This window comes from Camelina sativa, chromosome 5 (genome assembly GCF_030686135.1).
Source record: "Camelina sativa cultivar CO46 ecotype springtype chromosome 5, ASM3068613v1".
NCBI classification, from domain to species: domain Eukaryota; kingdom Viridiplantae; phylum Streptophyta; class Magnoliopsida; order Brassicales; family Brassicaceae; genus Camelina; species Camelina sativa.
This window is the reverse complement of record NC_141884.1, coordinates 793,493-810,189: the sequence shown is the minus strand read 5'-3', so window position 1 is coordinate 810,189 and position 16,697 is coordinate 793,493. Positions and strand designations below refer to the sequence as shown.

General features: G+C 35.3%; 4 protein-coding genes across 5 annotated transcripts; 2 read left to right on the top strand and 2 right to left on the bottom strand.

The window, feature by feature from the left end:
• The first annotated feature begins 1,122 nt into the window (after nucleotides 1-1,122).
• LOC104784683 (mitochondrial carrier protein MTM1) lies at nucleotides 1,123-3,849 on the top strand. 2 transcript variants are annotated; one of them, XM_010509736.3, is made up of 9 exons: nucleotides 1,123-1,464; nucleotides 1,549-1,626; nucleotides 1,732-1,854; nucleotides 2,195-2,270; nucleotides 2,365-2,535; nucleotides 2,742-2,924; nucleotides 3,007-3,156; nucleotides 3,282-3,340; nucleotides 3,444-3,849. In XM_010509736.3, the coding sequence occupies exons 3-9, from the start codon at nucleotides 1,829-1,831 to the stop codon at nucleotides 3,571-3,573; spliced, it is 795 nt and encodes a 264-aa protein (XP_010508038.1). In that variant the 5' UTR covers nucleotides 1,123-1,464; nucleotides 1,549-1,626; nucleotides 1,732-1,828; the 3' UTR covers nucleotides 3,574-3,849. The 2 variants fall into 2 exon arrangements, with proteins under 2 accessions (XP_010508038.1, XP_010508037.2); XM_010509735.3 differs by having other exon boundaries at nucleotides 1,154-1,464; nucleotides 2,211-2,270.
• A 382-nt stretch (nucleotides 3,850-4,231) lies between these two features.
• Nucleotides 4,232-5,105, bottom strand: LOC104784682 (arabinogalactan protein 16). Its single transcript, XM_010509734.3, has 2 exons — nucleotides 4,713-5,105; nucleotides 4,232-4,509 (listed from the first exon to the last, which is right to left on the bottom strand). The coding sequence occupies exons 1-2, from the start codon at nucleotides 4,828-4,830 to the stop codon at nucleotides 4,406-4,408; spliced, it is 222 nt and encodes a 73-aa protein (XP_010508036.2). The 5' UTR covers nucleotides 4,831-5,105; the 3' UTR covers nucleotides 4,232-4,405.
• Nucleotides 5,106-7,791: 2,686 nt separating this feature from the next.
• On the bottom strand, nucleotides 7,792-13,370 carry LOC104784680 (protein SUPPRESSOR OF PHYA-105 1). Its single transcript, XM_087451745.1, has 9 exons — nucleotides 12,901-13,370; nucleotides 11,169-12,651; nucleotides 10,714-10,871; nucleotides 9,652-10,468; nucleotides 9,268-9,414; nucleotides 8,781-9,098; nucleotides 8,637-8,696; nucleotides 8,218-8,449; nucleotides 7,792-8,123 (listed from the first exon to the last, which is right to left on the bottom strand). The coding sequence occupies exons 2-8, from the start codon at nucleotides 12,606-12,608 to the stop codon at nucleotides 8,258-8,260; spliced, it is 3,132 nt and encodes a 1,043-aa protein (XP_087307871.1). The 5' UTR covers nucleotides 12,609-12,651; nucleotides 12,901-13,370; the 3' UTR covers nucleotides 7,792-8,123; nucleotides 8,218-8,257.
• A 472-nt stretch (nucleotides 13,371-13,842) lies between these two features.
• Nucleotides 13,843-14,710, top strand: LOC104784679 (uncharacterized). The gene is made up of 2 exons (XM_010509731.3): nucleotides 13,843-14,381; nucleotides 14,466-14,710. Exons 1-2 carry the CDS (start codon nucleotides 14,002-14,004, stop codon nucleotides 14,482-14,484), a joined length of 399 nt encoding a protein of 132 aa, XP_010508033.1. The 5' UTR covers nucleotides 13,843-14,001; the 3' UTR covers nucleotides 14,485-14,710.
• The last annotated feature ends 1,987 nt before the right edge of the window (nucleotides 14,711-16,697 follow it).

Here is a 16,697-nt window from a genome sequence, read left to right as displayed (position 1 = left end):
GATACGTGATTGCAGCAGATGATCCGTGAACAAGTTTTAAAACTATGGCGAAAAAATTATCTAAAAAAAATTAAAACAATATCGACCAATAGTTTTATTCGCAGTAAATTTTAGAAGAATTTAAATTGTAATCTTATCTCTCTATTCAATAAGATGACTTGAAGAAGAGAAAAAAAAAAGTGGGTCTTAGGCTCTTCTTAGCCCATGTAGTGAACCACGTTGCAAAAGGTAATGTCTTTATCAGACAGAGGTTGGCCCAAATCAAATTGAGAGGTGAGACAAGTTGCCTACAAAATCTCTGTACCAATGAGATTGTTATGGGTCCCATAAGATCTTTTAAGTGAAAACCTTCTTAAAAACGCTTTACACTTTGTGTATTTATTAGATGTCTAACCCGGTTTAACTCCGGTTATCTTGCAAACACATAGCTGGTGAAATTAATGGTTGTGATTTTTATCATTTGGTTTTAAGATAAAGAAGGCTTTGTCACCTGTGCTTTGGCATTGTGCTGTCAATTTAGGCAACAAGGCAAAGAACAAAGAATAAAAGCAAAAGTTTCTCCAACTTGTTCACTTAAAATTATGTTTGTATGTGGAAGAACATATATGCACACAAGGTTTTTGAAATTTAAAATATAGTATCAATTACAGTGATTTTTTTTGCCGATAGATTTTTAATCTTTACACTATTTTTTTTTTTCAAACAGACAGAAAAAAAATCCCATTATGTGCTTTTTCCTAATAACACTAACAATAATAGTGTAGTACCCTGGTTGGTGAAATGCTCATGGTGAAATTGGGTCATTATAAAGATAACACTTAATTATTACTACTGAACTCGCCAGCTTGGTTCTCATTCTTGTCTTCTAAAATAGACCTCATCACATGTTGAGGAATAGACATACCTTTTTCCAATTTTTTTTTTTTGGTCCTCAACTCATTTAAAATACACGGCAAGAAGTTTATATCAGTCAAGTAAAAACAGCGACGCTTTTTATTGATCAAACTCATTCTAACGAAGGAGATTTTAAGCCCATATGAGGCCCATAATGTGAAACGAATTTAGTCAAAACAAACGGCACGGAGTGCAGTCATAGATATTGAAAACTACGAAGACGTGTTAGTGTGAGTGTGTGTTTTTGTTTTGTCTGGTTGATTAATCAACGGCAACGAATCGTGTCTGAAGATTTTTTTCTCCATGCAAATTTGGAAAGCCCTAGAATTAGAAGAACACCAACCATACGCTGAATACACAATCAGGTTAAACTGAATGCTCAAGGATTATTAAAATTGAAAGCTTTTTTTTTTTTTTTTTTTGGTTTTCTTGATGATGGAAGAAGCAAAGTTAGATTCAAAATCGAAATCGATCCCGAATGAGAATTTGAGATTTGGAGAAAGGGCTTTATCTGCTGGTGGCGCCGCTTTTATATCGGCGGTCATAGTCAATCCTCTCGATGTTGTTAAGGTTCGAAAATTTAACAAATTTCTAACACTTTTGGTTATCAAATCGTCTGTGTAAATCTGATTGAGCTTCTTTTGTAATGAGCAGACGAGATTACAAGCACAGGCTGCAGGAGTTCCTTATGAAGGCTCGTGTCGTCTGGGTTGTTTCGATTCGAATTCCACGGTATAATTGCTAGCTGATTCGTATATATTATGATAAGCCCTCTTGGTTTTGAGATGGAATCTGGATTGCTAAAGCTTTGATTTTTATATTCACTGGTGATTTCAGTTGGTACATGATTTAAGAAGTAGTTCTTCTCCTGGGATGTGTAGAATCACTGGCTCTGCATCTGTATGCTCAGATCATCAGTACAAAGGAACCCTTGATGTTTTCTACAAAATTATCCGCCAGGTTAGCACAATTTTTCTTGTTTTGATTATCTTTGTATATTGAAACTAAAATGGTAATGGGAGTTGCAATGTATATATATAAAGATCTGTCTAGTGTTTTATTTTGAGTTTGAGAGTTGCAGTGTCTATATATAAAGATCTTGATTTTGATTTTTATATAAATCCGTTGTTGTTCTCTGAGAAATTCATGATTTTTAAAAACTTGCTGGCTTCTGGTATAGTCTCTTTGTATAATGCAATTAGTCTTGTAATTTGATCTAGTACCTCAACTAAGGAATATTTTTCTTCTTTTTTCCTTTCTATTTCTAGTTCACTATTTACTCATTGGTAGAGTTTCACAGGAACAACTTTATGCAGGAAGGGTTTTCTAGGCTTTGGAGAGGTACAAATGCAAGTTTAGCATTGGCCGTTCCAACTGTGAGTTCTCTTCATTAATGTTGTTTGCTTCTTCGACCTATATAGTTCATTTGGTCTTCATGAATTCTTACTACTTTTTTGAATATGTGGCTAGGTTGGGATCTACATGCCTTGTTATGATTATTTTCGCAATAGAATGGAGGGATTTACAACAGAGAAGTCCCCAACTTTGACACCTTATGTTCCACTAGTTGCTGGGATAATAGCACGCTCTTTGGCTTGTATCTCTTGTTACCCTGTCGAGTTAGCAAAGACACGGATGCAGGTAACTCTGAATGATTTGAGCAGTCTTTATTTCCCATTACTATTTTCATGGGTGCTAAACTATTAATGAGTTAGGAATCAACACCATTATAGTAGTCTAGTAGACCTATTCGGCTGAACAAGCAAAAAATAAAGTAGCTGTAATGGTTTCTGATTACTTTATTGGTGTAATGGTTCCAATATATTAGCTTTAATGGTTTCTAACAGGCATTCAAGGGAACGCAAAGAGATGTAAAACTGCCTGGCGTTTGGAAGACATTAGTTGACGTCATCAATCCTGTCAAGGGATCAAGTAATGGACAAAACTACAGGATGTTATGGACTGGTCTCGGTGCTCAACTTGCTCGAGATGTTCCGTTCTCTGCAATCTGCTGGTCAATACTTGAGCACGTGAGTAATCTGTCCCTGACAAAAATATTATCTAGAGTTGTCCATCCATGTCCTCACGACTATGTTTCATTATGAATTTTAGACCCGGAGAAGCATATTCTCGTTCATGGGTGAAGAACCAAGGGCAGGCAGTATAATAGGTGCGAACTTCACTGCTGGTTTTGTTGCGGGTGGAGTTGCTGCTGCAGTTACTTGCCCACTAGATGTTGCAAAGACTCGGCGACAAATAGAGGTAAAAACACCTTAACTTGATCTTCTACAGGTTGTTATATTATTCATCACCTCCTTTTAGACAAGTGCATTAAGGAAGTCTGGGTCCTGAAACCAAATAACATTTAATAATATTGGAATTTACAGAAGAATAGAGATAGAGCCATGACAATGACCACAAGACAGACCTTGGCAGAGATTTGGAGGTATGTATTAGAGGTCCATGAGACAATGTCTTTTGTGATAAACGGAAAGTTCCAAACTTAGTAACTATGTCGGTTCATTATTTTGTTGTATATGTGTGTGTAGGGATGGAGGAATGAGAGGGATGTTTAGTGGAGCAGGGGCAAGAGTCGGAAGGGCAGGACCATCAGTAGCCATTGTGGTATCTTTTTACGAAGTGGTCAAGTATGGACTGCACAACTTTCACCAACAGTAACGCTTTACTGTAGTCACGTATACAGATATTGTTTTTGATGCCAAGATAAAAAGAGAACACTTGGGCATCAAAACTCAAATAAAATAGTTTGCCGTATGAGGTGCTTTACACCTTATAACAAAGGCAAAAGCCAAAATTTATTCTTTATTTGTTTTTGTCAAGAAGGAATAATTTATTCAACACAATTCTTGCATATGTTATTTGTTGTTAGTATAATTTTTTTGTGTAAAGAAGAGAATAATAAAGTTATCTTCAACACGAGATTAATTTGATCAATTGGTATGTAGCAAAGTCATTTCTCGATAAATAATATGTGAAATGACAATTCATAATTTCGTGAAATTATAGAAATTTTGAAATTGTATTATACTATATTTATACTCAGCTTACAATGAAATAAACATTTTTGTCACCGATGAGAACTGTGAATAAACCATAGATCTGAAGATGGATGGATAGAGTTGAGAATAGAATTCAAAAGAAGTGAGAGCTCAACGGGCTTCAGATTTCCGGCTTTTATTTTGCTTTTGAATTAGTCAGATACTGTATATATTTGAACAATTAAACCGGTCTTTGCTTTTTTTTCTTCTTTTTTTGTTTGGTAATTAAGAAGCAAATTAGCTAAATAACACTGATTAGAACACACATATACTAGTAGTTTTGTGGTTATGAATAAGAAGAATAAATTAATATGGAAGAAGAGAAGAGACAATAATCAGTAAATCCCCAGAAAGAAATCATCATAACCGAGACAAAAAAGCACAAATCATACTCTTTAGGAACTTTATCCACACAAAAAAAAAACTTGGAAACGGAGAGAGAGAGAGAGAGATTAGAAGAAGGAGTAGGAAGAAGCGTCAAGAGGATGGATTAGATAAGTCAGCACTAACGCCACCACCATTAGCAAATACGCTATCCCTTGATCTATCGATGTTCCTGCATTTTCCCAAAACAAAAACATTAACCCAAATTCAATTCTCCAATCAAAACCACACACTATTATTATCCAATCATACAATGTGAGAGAGAAACTAATTCGAATTTGATTCTTTTTATGTTTCCCAGAAAACTGTCGATTTCAGATCTGGAAATGCGAATATCATCTTGGAAGAGAGAGAGAGAGATAAGATGAGACTTACCATCGCTGGTGGGAGCAGGAGCTGGAGCTAGGGATTGTGCCCCGACGAGAGACAATATCACCGCGAATACAAAACTGAATAACGCCAATCCGCCTACGGAGTTTCTCGTCGCCATCATCTCTCTCTCTGCTGGTGTTTTGATCCGGAAGAAAACGAAGATCCTCGAGAAAAAAATCTAACTCCGGCGAGAGAGAGAGAGAGTGAATCTACAGAGACGACGCAAAAAGAGAGAGAGAAAGGAATGTTAAGAGCAAAAGTGAAGGAGAGAGAGAGAGACTACGACTTGTAAATGTGCGTTTTAAGGTGTCTTCTTTATAGTCGTCCAACAACACCGGTTCAATGTTTACCGGTTATAACCGGTTATTTATCCGGTCAGCAAGAAGCATGCTTTTCCTCGAATTCTCTTTTTCTTTTACTTTGACCCTTTCCTTTTTTTATATTTCTTCTTCTAGTTTTCTTGTCAAACTTGACATTACTAATATTTCTAGATAAAATTAGTAGATATGGTTCTATTTGAATTATCAAAGATATACAATTTGTTGTGTAATAATTTTGACTAGAGGTTGTTGTCGTGACTCGTTGTATCTCACTCTCTAATAGTCTAATCCAATTTGATTTGTTGAATTTTAATGATAGAAAATTGTTATTTTATGTCAACGTATAGAAAAACTGTTTGCCGTGAAAACAAAATTGATTAATTAGTAGTATTAGATTACGATTCTAAGTTTTCTTTTTTTTTAAAAGACAATTGAACTAACGTTCAAAAAATAAGTCACATATATTTTACTAACGGCCTAGACGACTTTAAATTTTAAATAAAGAGTTTTTTTTTTCATTTACAACAAAAAAAAGAAATAAAGCTTATAATAATAACATAACCCCAAAAAAAATTGATGACGGAAAAAAAAATCTTTAATTGAATTTGGCGGCTAGTTTAGCTTTAGCAAACGTTACAGCAACGCAGGCCATGTGATGTGATTATCTTTTTTTTTTTCTTTTCTTTTGGGTTTAGCATTTTTTTGTTTGTTAAATTATGTGAAAATAAAAAATCTTTAGAGGTGTGTGTAATGGAATGGTAGGTCTGCGACAGACTGGCAGCCAAACTGGACTTATTCGTCATGACTCAGCAGACTCACTCACTCATTTTTTTCTTTCTTTGTGATATTCAATTATTTTGTTCTGCAATGAGTTTTTTTTTTTCTCGATTAATTTACCGGCTAACAAACAAGTAGTAGCTAGTAGGTGTGTTGATCAGCGTGATTAGCGGTTAATCTGCTAACGTTTTGATTTTTTTTTTTAAATAGATTTATCGTATCTCACATGCATGTGGGTGTCAGGAGAAAACAATTATATCTCGTGATGAATGCTGTTATTATATTTTACCTAAATTTTGCTGTTTCTGTTTATCAGTTTATGTATAGAAGTGTTTTTACGAATGATTTTAGCATTCCGTATATCTTTCTTTTGCAAGTTGATCAATTAAAAATATACTACTATATATGAGTGTGCTTGACTACTATTTTAATTTGGAGTACCTCGGTTGTTGAATGTACGACAATATGAATGATTTGTTGTAAATTTAATAATTGATTCATTCTTTATTAGGTGGCTAATTTACAAACGGTAGTAAAGAGGAATTAGCCGTTGGATCAGTTACATATCTAATCATTGTAAAATATTATTATCTTTTTCAACATTACTGGGAAGAACATGCATTGTTGCAGTTGGATATAATGTAGGGTCTCTCTCCTTTTCAAATTTGGGAAATCGTATAACGTTTTTATCAACAAACAACTTATACTATTTTTTCGATGGGAAAATAAAAACATACAAAATTCAAATTAATGGTTCAGAATGAATTGAGAAAACTCCAAAAGGAAACAGTCACATGCATGAGTGAGTCACATGTGTGTGTTGACGCTAAATAGTTCAATGCCTCTTGGTCTCTCTAGCAACCTTTAATCATGATACTCTTTTGAATTTTTCAAAGAAAGAGAATAGAGATATGATCATCACAAATAGGCTGAAATAGAGGGACAGTGAAAAATATGACGTAATGGGATTGTTTGAAGCAACCATGCATGTGCCCTGTCAACCCAACTTGCCTCTCTTGGTTCCAATTTCTATGTTTACCAAAGTTTTTTTGTCAAGTCTTGCTAGTTACCAATATTCCATTGGAATAATTCATTCATCTTTAGTATTTAACAAAATAATATCAGAAAATGGTATGTGCATGGCAGAACAAAGATGATGGAACTACTAGGGCCAAAAAACTGATAGTCAGTGATGATTAAAATGTTAGATTCATTTTACATTGAATATAAAAAAATGAAGTCTTCTTTTCTTTGTCCGGACTTGTTACAAGGGGAATCTTCAAAAGACACTTACCTGTCTGATGTGAAAGATAACTTGCAAGAGAGAGCATAGCACCAAAATCTTAAGATTTTGCTTCGAAGAAAGGATAATGTTTTGTATTTATAAACAATGTTTTTCTTAAAACAACGAAGAAGAGAAGCGAGTATTATTAGGTCACATGGACATAATGATATACCAAAGTGGATGATTGACTCAAGTTGAAGTACAAAAAAAGAAAAATGAAACAAGAAGAGACAAAGAGAGTCTCTCACGAAAGCAGAGGGTTCGAATCCAAATAGAAACGTTGGCTAAAAGGCCTAAACCCACGCCATCAAGCAATCATTTTCATCTTCCTTATTTTCCTCTTGATCATACAATGTACATTTACTTATTGGACATAGATACAAAGAACATGCGAATTCATGATTTGGAGATTAACTAGAATAATAGATAATATAAAAATTAGCCAATTAACTCATGTGTCTTCCTTCATCAACGCCTTGTGTTCCTAGAGATTTGAGTTTGAATGACCACCACTAACAACAATACAACATCGTATGTGTACAAAACTTTTAGTTATTTCAAACAATTCTGCCCAAAACTGTGTTTTTTTTTAATGGTTCTTCATTCTCATATAACTCTTCGAAAATTCTTTAGTAAATGTTTTCTAACAACATTGAATCTGAAACCACAAATTCTGAAATATGCAGAAGAGAGGTAGCCATGCGATTAATGGATGATTTACTCAAACGGAGAAATAATAATCAGAGACCTCTTTTCTCTCTATTTATCTCTTAATACAGTGAATCTTCAACAACAATTACATAATTAAGCTAATGGGAACATACTTGTACAGTTATATACCTCTCATCATTACACATTGATGCCGACCAAATCTGAATCGCTTCTGAAGGATCTGAGAAGTTTATCTCCAATCATATCATATATAAAATTACGTACAGGAAGAAGAATCAGATTATACGATCATAGACTATTTTTGCTTCAACTTCTTCAAGATTTTCGAATCCCTGTTTTGGTCATATGGGATCATCATATCTAGGACAAAAACGTTGCTTCAAAGTCAAACTGTTTTGCCCTAGACTCAGACTCAAGAGATCAGGTTTTGAGAATTGTCCAAAGAACGACTTACTCAAATAGTGCAGTGCCTGTTGTGTGAAAAAGCCAAGTTGTCAAACAAGTTTCAGTAGCTTCATGTTTCCTGTAGAATTTGCAGCTACAAGCATATTTGATTTTTTCCTCCAGCAGACGCTCGACACAAACTGTCCATTGTCATCAAAGTATTCGTTTCCAGAAATGGGATCTACGGATCCAAACTTGTATGAAGTCATTGGCATCGGTAAGGATCTATAGTAACTATACACCTGAGATGCAAAATCAAAGTAAAGAGGGATGCTTTTATATAAGTCATTACTAACTATAATATTCATATCATCAAGGTCAATGAAAACAACTCAAGGCACCTTTGCGCACATCTAACATATACTAAGGTTGGATGACAAAAAACGTATACTAAAGGTTGAGATTTTGTGTTGATGATATGATAGATACCTCATTCGTCTCTGAACCACAGGCTATGTATCCGTCCAAAACCGACAATCCGACGAAATTCTGCGCAGGTACAAGATTACACATCAGAACAACTAATGATGTCGGATAAAGTGTTAAAGGTATTAAAAAGGAACTGGGATTAACCTTCTGATTTGTATGTCCTTTATACGTTGATGAACAAGCACCAGAAGATAAACCAGAGGAATTTGTCTTATTTAAATTCCAAAGCTTGAGAGAGTTATCAGTGGAAGCAGAAACAATGGTTTCTGAATCCATAAATTTGACATAGCTAACAGCTTTCTCATGGCCAGCCAATGTGCACCACGGAGTTTTGACATACCGAAGATCATAGCAATAAACCTTGTAATCAGCTGATCCAAATGCCAATAAGTGATTCGAATAAGAAGAGAATTGCACACAACACACATTTGCTGGACTCCAGATTGTGCCTAATGACCGTTTCTGCATATCCCACCAGAGAAAAATATAAGTTCCACTATGTTTGGATAGTCATAAGTCTAAAAAGAGAATCATAACTTCAGGAGTATACTAATCCATAAGTAAGAGAAAACAGCAGGTTGATATACATAAAACTTCTTGGAATATTAAGAGATATGAGTAAGAGCCGTACCTCATTGATGCTCCAAAGCTTCACTGAACAATCATCACTTCCACTGACAAATTTTGTTGGGTCAGATGGAGAAAAATCAACTGACCAGGCTCTCTTCTGATGTTCTGTGTACTGCGAAAATCCTTGTCCAGTCCCGGCATCCCATATCTGCACTCACCAAGTACCATACTGTAAGAATCATGTGTAACCATACAAATGTATTTCACTCTCACTTAAACAGCTCAATTTCTCTATTCTATCACAAAGATTAACATGACCACATCTCATACAGGAAGAAAAAGCACAGGAGGTTGGTCCTATAGATTCTAACGTGCAACAGATGACGATGGACAAAAGATTCGAAACTTGACACAGATAGGTGAATCAGTTAAATTCTATACGCACCTGAACTACACCATCGTAGTCAGTCGAGGCCAAGTAGTTTTTGATGTAACTATTCCAGCAAACACAGCTTAATTTAGATTTGTTGACCATCTCTACTAGTGGATAATGAACACCCACAGATTCATTCATAAATGCATTGAAGTCAAAAATCTTGATCTTCTTTGATATCCCAGCTGCTGCTATGTGTTCCTCATCAGGGTCAAAACTCAATGAGCAGACTACACTTGCAGAGTTTAAAAGGTCTCCACTTCTTATTGTCCCACAAGTTTCAAACTTGCTATACCGAGCATATTTGCACAACCCCTCAAAAAACACTTCCAGTTGATCAGAAGATTTCCCTTTGGTTCTCATATCCTGATTCTCATTTTGGTTTTCAGAGCACCTGTCCCTGTCCTTGAGTATGATTTTATCAGAACGGGCACTAGCAGCAGAACTCGACAAGTTGATTTGTGATCGCATGAAGAAATATGCATCTTCAAGTTGACGGATATTACTCATCAGCCTTGCTGTATTAGCAGTTGGTACAAACAAGGCACCAGAAGTTGTACAGCGCTCGCTGAGGGGAGATAATTGGACTCTTCTTTCAATAGCTCCATGAGATCTCACCAGAGATGCATTTGAAGAAGAATATCTTCGCTCGGCCTCCTTAATATCATCCTCCAAGGTCTGGATATCTTGCATAAGCTTGGATGCTTTTTTCTGCTTTTGCTCTTCTAGTGAAGACAAAAAATGAAGTAACAGCTCAGATATCTCCTCATCAGCAGCTGTCGATGTAACTGAATTATCTTCGCCTAGCAACTCTGACTTTAGTATTTCTCTGTCACAGAAAAAGAAGAGACTGAGAATAGAAAAAGAAACAAGAAGATAATTCATACAGTGGCATGCCAATTTATCTGCATCCAGCATAGAAATCTTAGAGACGACTATTTTTGCTAATAGTCGTCTATACTATTTTTGATAATTCATACTATTTTTGCTAATAGTCCACACATTTTCCTTTGTACAACTCCTAGTAAATATTCCTCCACATGATTTATTTCAGGGTAGCATTCAAGTATATACCTGGCTGTTGGTCGGGAGGCGGGTTCAGGATGTAGAAGCCAAAGACAAAATCCAGCTTCCTTTGGGTATTTTGAGAGAAATGTTGGAGGGAGAATCCGATGACGTAAATCTGCCATCATTGCAGCATGCATCTCACCCGACTCGCAATGGCATAGCAACTGAAACAACCAACAGTTAAACTAGAGATGTCAGTAAGCGTTTTCACATGAAAGGATCAAATACTACTAGCTCTGCCGTTCAAAGGTCAAGCTCGACTAAAAAACATCACAAATGCGAATAAAAGACTGTAAAATAGAAATGAAAACTACCTAAAGCCTGACCTGCTATAGCACAGGGACAGAAGATGAAAGAAATAAAAACAATTAAGCTGGATATGTTACATCCTTTGTGGTAAAAAAAACAAGCAAGTACACTAAAATCTTATGAAAGCTAATAAAACAGGTATTTGTCCATACCTCAAACAGAAGAACACCAAGAGCATATATATTTGACTTTTCTCCGATATCTTCTCCATTTATCTCCTCTGGACAAGTATACCACTGCTCTTCTAGCCATGTAGACATAGACTGTTTTTTCGTCATTGAAGACACACTTAAATTTTTTATATAGTTTTGCTGTTGGAGTTCGCAACTGTCAGGATTACGTGCATCAACCACATTCAAATCAATCACAGGGCTTTTTCTTTTGAAAGGTCTTCCGGTTGAAGTGGCCTGAAGCTGATGATTCCCTGGAGAATCCACATGCAAGTCCATTTTTCTTTTCCTCAAATCCCTACCTCCATTAGATGATGATTCATGAACCACTGGCCTCCTCCTCCTATTCAAATCTTCGTCAACATCTGAGTCTAGATCGTTCTTTCCAAATGTACCAATATATCTAAGTTTCTTGGATGGGACTAACATAAAAAGGGATGGTCTCAATTCTAGCAAGAATAATCCTTGTGAATGGGCTGAGTCAACTAGCTCCACCAGCTGCCTAAACAGACAAATACCATGTCTTTTCTCTCGTTTAGCATTACTTGATCGAAGAAACTCCCTCAAACTGATCCCACTGGAAGATTTAGTATGATTCCCAGCAGCACCATGTGATACAATCCCATTTCCTTTGGGACTTGATTTTGGAGTCAACACTTCGTGAGGTATAGGGGACTTTTTCTCCTTGCTAGCGAAATCTGGATCAGAGACAAACTCAGGAGGAGTCTCCTGAGTTTTTCCAACAACACCTTTCCCTTTCATAGCTCTTTTAAGTAACAACTGAGAAAAATTGGAAGAACTCACAGGGGATTTAAGTTGGACACCTTCACCGATCAAAGCAGGAGCTCTCATGATGCTGTTCTCACCAGCTGCTCTTAAACGTTCAGAAAAAGCTTCAAGATTCTGCTCGGTCCTCCTAGTCATAAAAGGTTTAAGGTTTTGCCTCTCAGAAGGAGCACCAGCAAGCTGTTGTCTGATTTTTGACAACATCTGATCCATGTCACGAGGTTGAGAAGAATGATCAAGATCCACATCTCCTGGTTTATAAGAAGACCCTCTAGCAAGACGGTAGAGATGCTCAAACTTGCCAGCAGCAGCCCTAGAACTATCCATCCCTTGAACCATCCTATAGTTTCCCAACGTCAACTCTTCAACAGAAAGCTTATTATTATTATTAGCAGCAGCAGCAGCAGCAGCAGAATCCTCAGGAGGAGGAGGCTTAGTAGTGATATCAACAAGATTCCTATGAGCAGAGCTCCCAGGACAATCACTTCTCATAGAATCATTAACAGTTTCAGAATCAGTCACCATGTTATTATTATGATGCTTACAAGGAACATCATCGACGACTCGTGGTTTCAATTGTAAGTTGTTACTCGCAACTGTCTCTTCACCAACTCTTTCCATAACAGGCATCCACATGTAGTTCAGATTAATAATAACATGAATCTACAGCCTCCATACCCTAAATCATCATCATCAGAATCGAATCGTATCAGAATCTCAAACCGATAGAAAGAAGAAGAAAGCAAATTAAAAAAAACCCTACTTATTATTACTAAATTCATGCTGCATGTTCAGATTACTAAAACTAGTTAAAAAAAACATAATTAATCACTGATCCCGAAACGTATCCATAAGCGTAATCTCAGGCAGCTAATCAGAACAATAAACAAAAGAATTGGAGAAAACGGAAAAAAATCAAATCGCTTACAACGATGAAGTTCGCAGAAACCGAGAGATCACAAATTCAGATCATACAGCGAAGCGGTGATTCCAAACTGTGTGGAGACAGAAGAACCGAAGAAACCTTTCTTGAACAAAGCAAAATTCAAAACACACAGAAGAAGAAAGAAGGAAGAAGAAGAAGAAAGGAGCGTGTGAGGCTATAATAAACTTTGTTGTAATCTCTATCTCTTCTAGTAGAAGAAAACACAATATGAATCTCTTCTTCTCTAAGTTCGCATCATTCGTTCTTCTTCATTCATTCATTCATTCCTTATTTTTTTAATTTTATTAATTTTTTAAAAATTGTTATTTTTTAGGCTTTGAAGCCACATATCAAAATCATATACCTTTTCTTTTATTCTGGCGGACAATTTTTCGAACATTATTTTATTTAGTTTTTTATACTTTATGCAAAAAAAGAGAAAGATTTTTTCGTCTTGGCTGCCCAATTATTATATTTTTTTTGTTTTGTTTTTTTGTTTAGTTTAAATAGAGAGAGGGAGATTATGAGACCAGATTACGTTGATAATCATTTTAATTAGTGACATCAGCTATAGAGACGGTCCTGTTTTTTGGTCTAATTTACGGACAATGCCACTTGTTTGGTAAAGCACATATGTTTGGTCTGTAAAGGGTAGAATTGGTAATAATAAATTAGGAATGTTGCATGGGGGAAGTAATCTCTTTTTAGAGGATATTTGTTAAGAGGAGGAGATTAAAACACGTCGACGTCGCTTAATCTTATTCGCAATTCGAGGGAAGAGGGATCACGTGAAAGTTGTGGCGCTTAATAAGCCACGCCCTTTTTACGAATAAACTAACATTACCATATACAACACTTAATGGGCTCAGCCCATTTCATTACAAAATGGCCTGCTTCTGAGTTTTTTTTTCATATAAACTGTTGTTGAAAAAAAAAAAAGAAGATATCGTAGTGACTAGTGAAATTTTTTAGAATCTTTACTTCTCTAGCTACCATCGAATCTTCAAGAGGGGAAAATTACCATTACCATTCAAAAAAATTGTAAATTTATTAAAAACGTAGTTTACTATGAATGGCCACAATAAGAGAGGGTTTCTTGTCTAAATGACGGCTAATTTAGGGACTATTATAGCGTTCTTCCTCGATAATTGTATCTTTCTTTTTTTGTTTGCGTCTTTTTCTTTTTTTTGGTTTATGGATTCGTCTCGCGAAGCTAATCGCAAACACGATGATGACAAGAAAAGAGAAGACGAGAAAACTTCTCTCATGGATGTAAATCTCATGGTGGTGCTTCTTTCTCAACTTTGTACAAAGAACGACGACGACAATGAGAATGGTTTGGAGAAAGAGAGACGAGATCATCATGTTGCACTTGCACACGATGCTCGTGAGTCTAGAGCACGTGCCAACAAGAGGTTTATAAAGGAAACAAAGCTGATGGAGAAGAGGACGCATGTGCTTCATCCCATGGCTAAAGAATTCAGGTTAGAAAAAATTATAGAAATTAAAAATGTTTAGATTCTTTGCTTATAGCTGCTCATGTTCTTGTTTATGACTATAATGCGCAGGCACTACAGGAAAATGTGAAGGCGCATGCCTCACCTGTGATTGCCCCAGAAGATGAATACAGTTCTCTATTCTATCGTTATCGAAATTTTGTTATTGCGTGAGCGCTATATTTAAAGATGAAAAGAAACTCTAAGATATTTTTTTGGCGTAATTAAATGTAAGCAAGTATATATCATTTAATTTGTAACGGAGATGTATCAAATCTTGTATCATTATATATAGAAGAGATGCAAATTCAATGTAATTCTAACCTAAACATTGCATAAATTAACTTAGTGGTGGATCAAATGCATGCCAATGAAAATAATTAATAAACATGTTAATGCATAATGAAATGGTGTTAAATTACGATCACAATTCACAACCCATGATATCGACCGGGTATTCAATTAAGGAGACGAGATAAAAACCAGTGCTCGAAGCAAACTGCTTACAACCAGATTATGGATACGCTGGAAAGATTCGCTAAGGCCTCACGTCTCCAATGCGATCGTGCTAAATATGCAATAACACTAGGTCAACATTGAAGTTGTTGAGAATATGATTACTCGCTCTATTAACCAAAATTTTTATTATGAATTATCTAGTTGATCATGATGACCATTAAATGTTGTCCATGTTTATATGTAGATTTCAGAGGTAGCAGAATAATGTTGATGGTTTTCATCACCTATCAAGAGATATCATAGGATGAAGTGGCTATACGGTGAAGAAATAGCGTTCGATGATTTTGTGCGGTTGGCGAAATAGTACTTGACTACTTTCTTGATTATATATATTTTTTTGTTTACGCGGTTTGCTACTATAAAAAGTAAAATCCTTCATATAGGTACAAAGGAGATTTAAGAGGTCTACAATGGTCGGTGGCTGGCTAACTATATGAAAGTATGTATAGACGTTAATATGTTAACTAATATGTTAACAACCACGTAAACAAAAATAAGATTTCCGAGTATACGACATAAACAAGAGGTATGAGGTTTTATTCAAAGACGATACATATGTTTTAAAGTTCCATTAGTTAGCAATAAGTTAATAGGTATTAAGAGATCAACATATCAACGAACCAACAAAATTTCTACTACTGTATGTATGTTAATGTTCTTTTTAGTTTTTTACTTTATACTCGCAGTTGTCTTAGTACACGTTTCAGGAAGTTATATGACATCAAGATTAATAATACTTGAAATTCCACATCAACATGAAATTCCTCCTACGTACGTACCTCTTATTTATCTATTTCGGATTCGTAAATCATTATGAGATTTATAGGGAGATTCTTCTTCGACGAACCACAACCACAATTAATATGCAGCATGATTAACAGCTAATGACCTCTACCTAATCTTTCTCTTAATCGGTCATTAGTATTAAATTAGTAGCTGAGTAGCTGACGTCCACAACCTAATCCACATACCTTTTTTAAGTATTTTTTTGGTATTTCTCACAACATGTCAACATGAGATATTTAAACAATGTAAATTTAAATTAGAATTAGTAAACAGCACCCACGTAAAAATTTCGGATCGGCACACTGACCCTGAGCGACAATAATCGTGCGGCGGACTCGGAATCTAAAACCCAAATTCACTAGCATATAATAATTTTCTTATAATTTTCTTATAAAATTTAAACTCTGGCAAGCTTTATTTTTTTAGTCTATAGAATTAAAATTTTCTTATAATAATTAAAATTAAATTTTTTTAATAAGTCTATAGAATTAAAATTTTCTTATAATAATTTGATACGGTCGGTCGAATTAATGTTCCATATAGAGTACGTACGTATAACCTGAATTTAAAACACATAACACAACGGTATAGCGTATTTTATATACAACACGTTTAAATGTAATGGTAGAGCTTTTTGGAAATGACGAAAATTTTAATTTGTTGAGTTTAAAGTGTTACATCTTAAAAAATTTCGGCTAGCCGTCTAAGAGAAAAGATGTTCACACGAGGCATTTGAGAAGATGATGACTAGAAAACAAACAAAAAAGCGATCAAAAGGGATTATAAAAAAAGTGGCCGGAAACGGAATTGCGTAATAAATGAGGGGTCGTTTTCGCAAAACCTATTTTTGGTCACTATGCAATAAGATTAGTTTGGGTTCGTCACTATAATGAGTTATGACACGGTCTCCATTATTATGACATTTTATAAAATTTCATCCATTTATTTATTATCTTTTCTTTTCCTCTTGTTATATAGTATAATCTTTTTTGTTTTCCC

Coding starts and splice junctions, on each gene's coding strand:
- LOC104784683 (XM_010509735.3), top strand. CDS start 1,327: ATGATGGAAGAAGCAAAGTTAGATTCAAAATCGAAATCGATCCCGAAT. Junction 1,465..1,548: donor ATCCTCTCGATGTTGTTAAG/GTTCGAAAATTT, acceptor TGTAATGAGCAG/ACGAGATTACAAGCACAGGC. Junction 2,536..2,741: donor TAGCAAAGACACGGATGCAG/GTAACTCTGAAT, acceptor GGTTTCTAACAG/GCATTCAAGGGAACGCAAAG.
- LOC104784682 (XM_010509734.3), bottom strand. CDS start 4,830: ATGATGGCGACGAGAAACTCCGTAGGCGGATTGGCGTTATTCAGTTTT. Junction 4,510..4,712: donor TCCTGCTCCCACCAGCGATG/GTAAGTCTCATC, acceptor GGGAAAATGCAG/GAACATCGATAGATCAAGGG.
- LOC104784680 (XM_087451745.1), bottom strand. CDS start 12,608: ATGTGGATGCCTGTTATGGAAAGAGTTGGTGAAGAGACAGTTGCGAGT. Junction 10,872..11,168: donor TTGGTGTTCTTCTGTTTGAG/GTATGGACAAAT, acceptor TGGTTGTTTCAG/TTGCTATGCCATTGCGAGTC. Junction 8,697..8,780: donor AAGGACATACAAATCAGAAG/GTTAATCCCAGT, acceptor GTACCTGCGCAG/AATTTCGTCGGATTGTCGGT.
- LOC104784679 (XM_010509731.3), top strand. CDS start 14,002: ATGACGGCTAATTTAGGGACTATTATAGCGTTCTTCCTCGATAATTGT.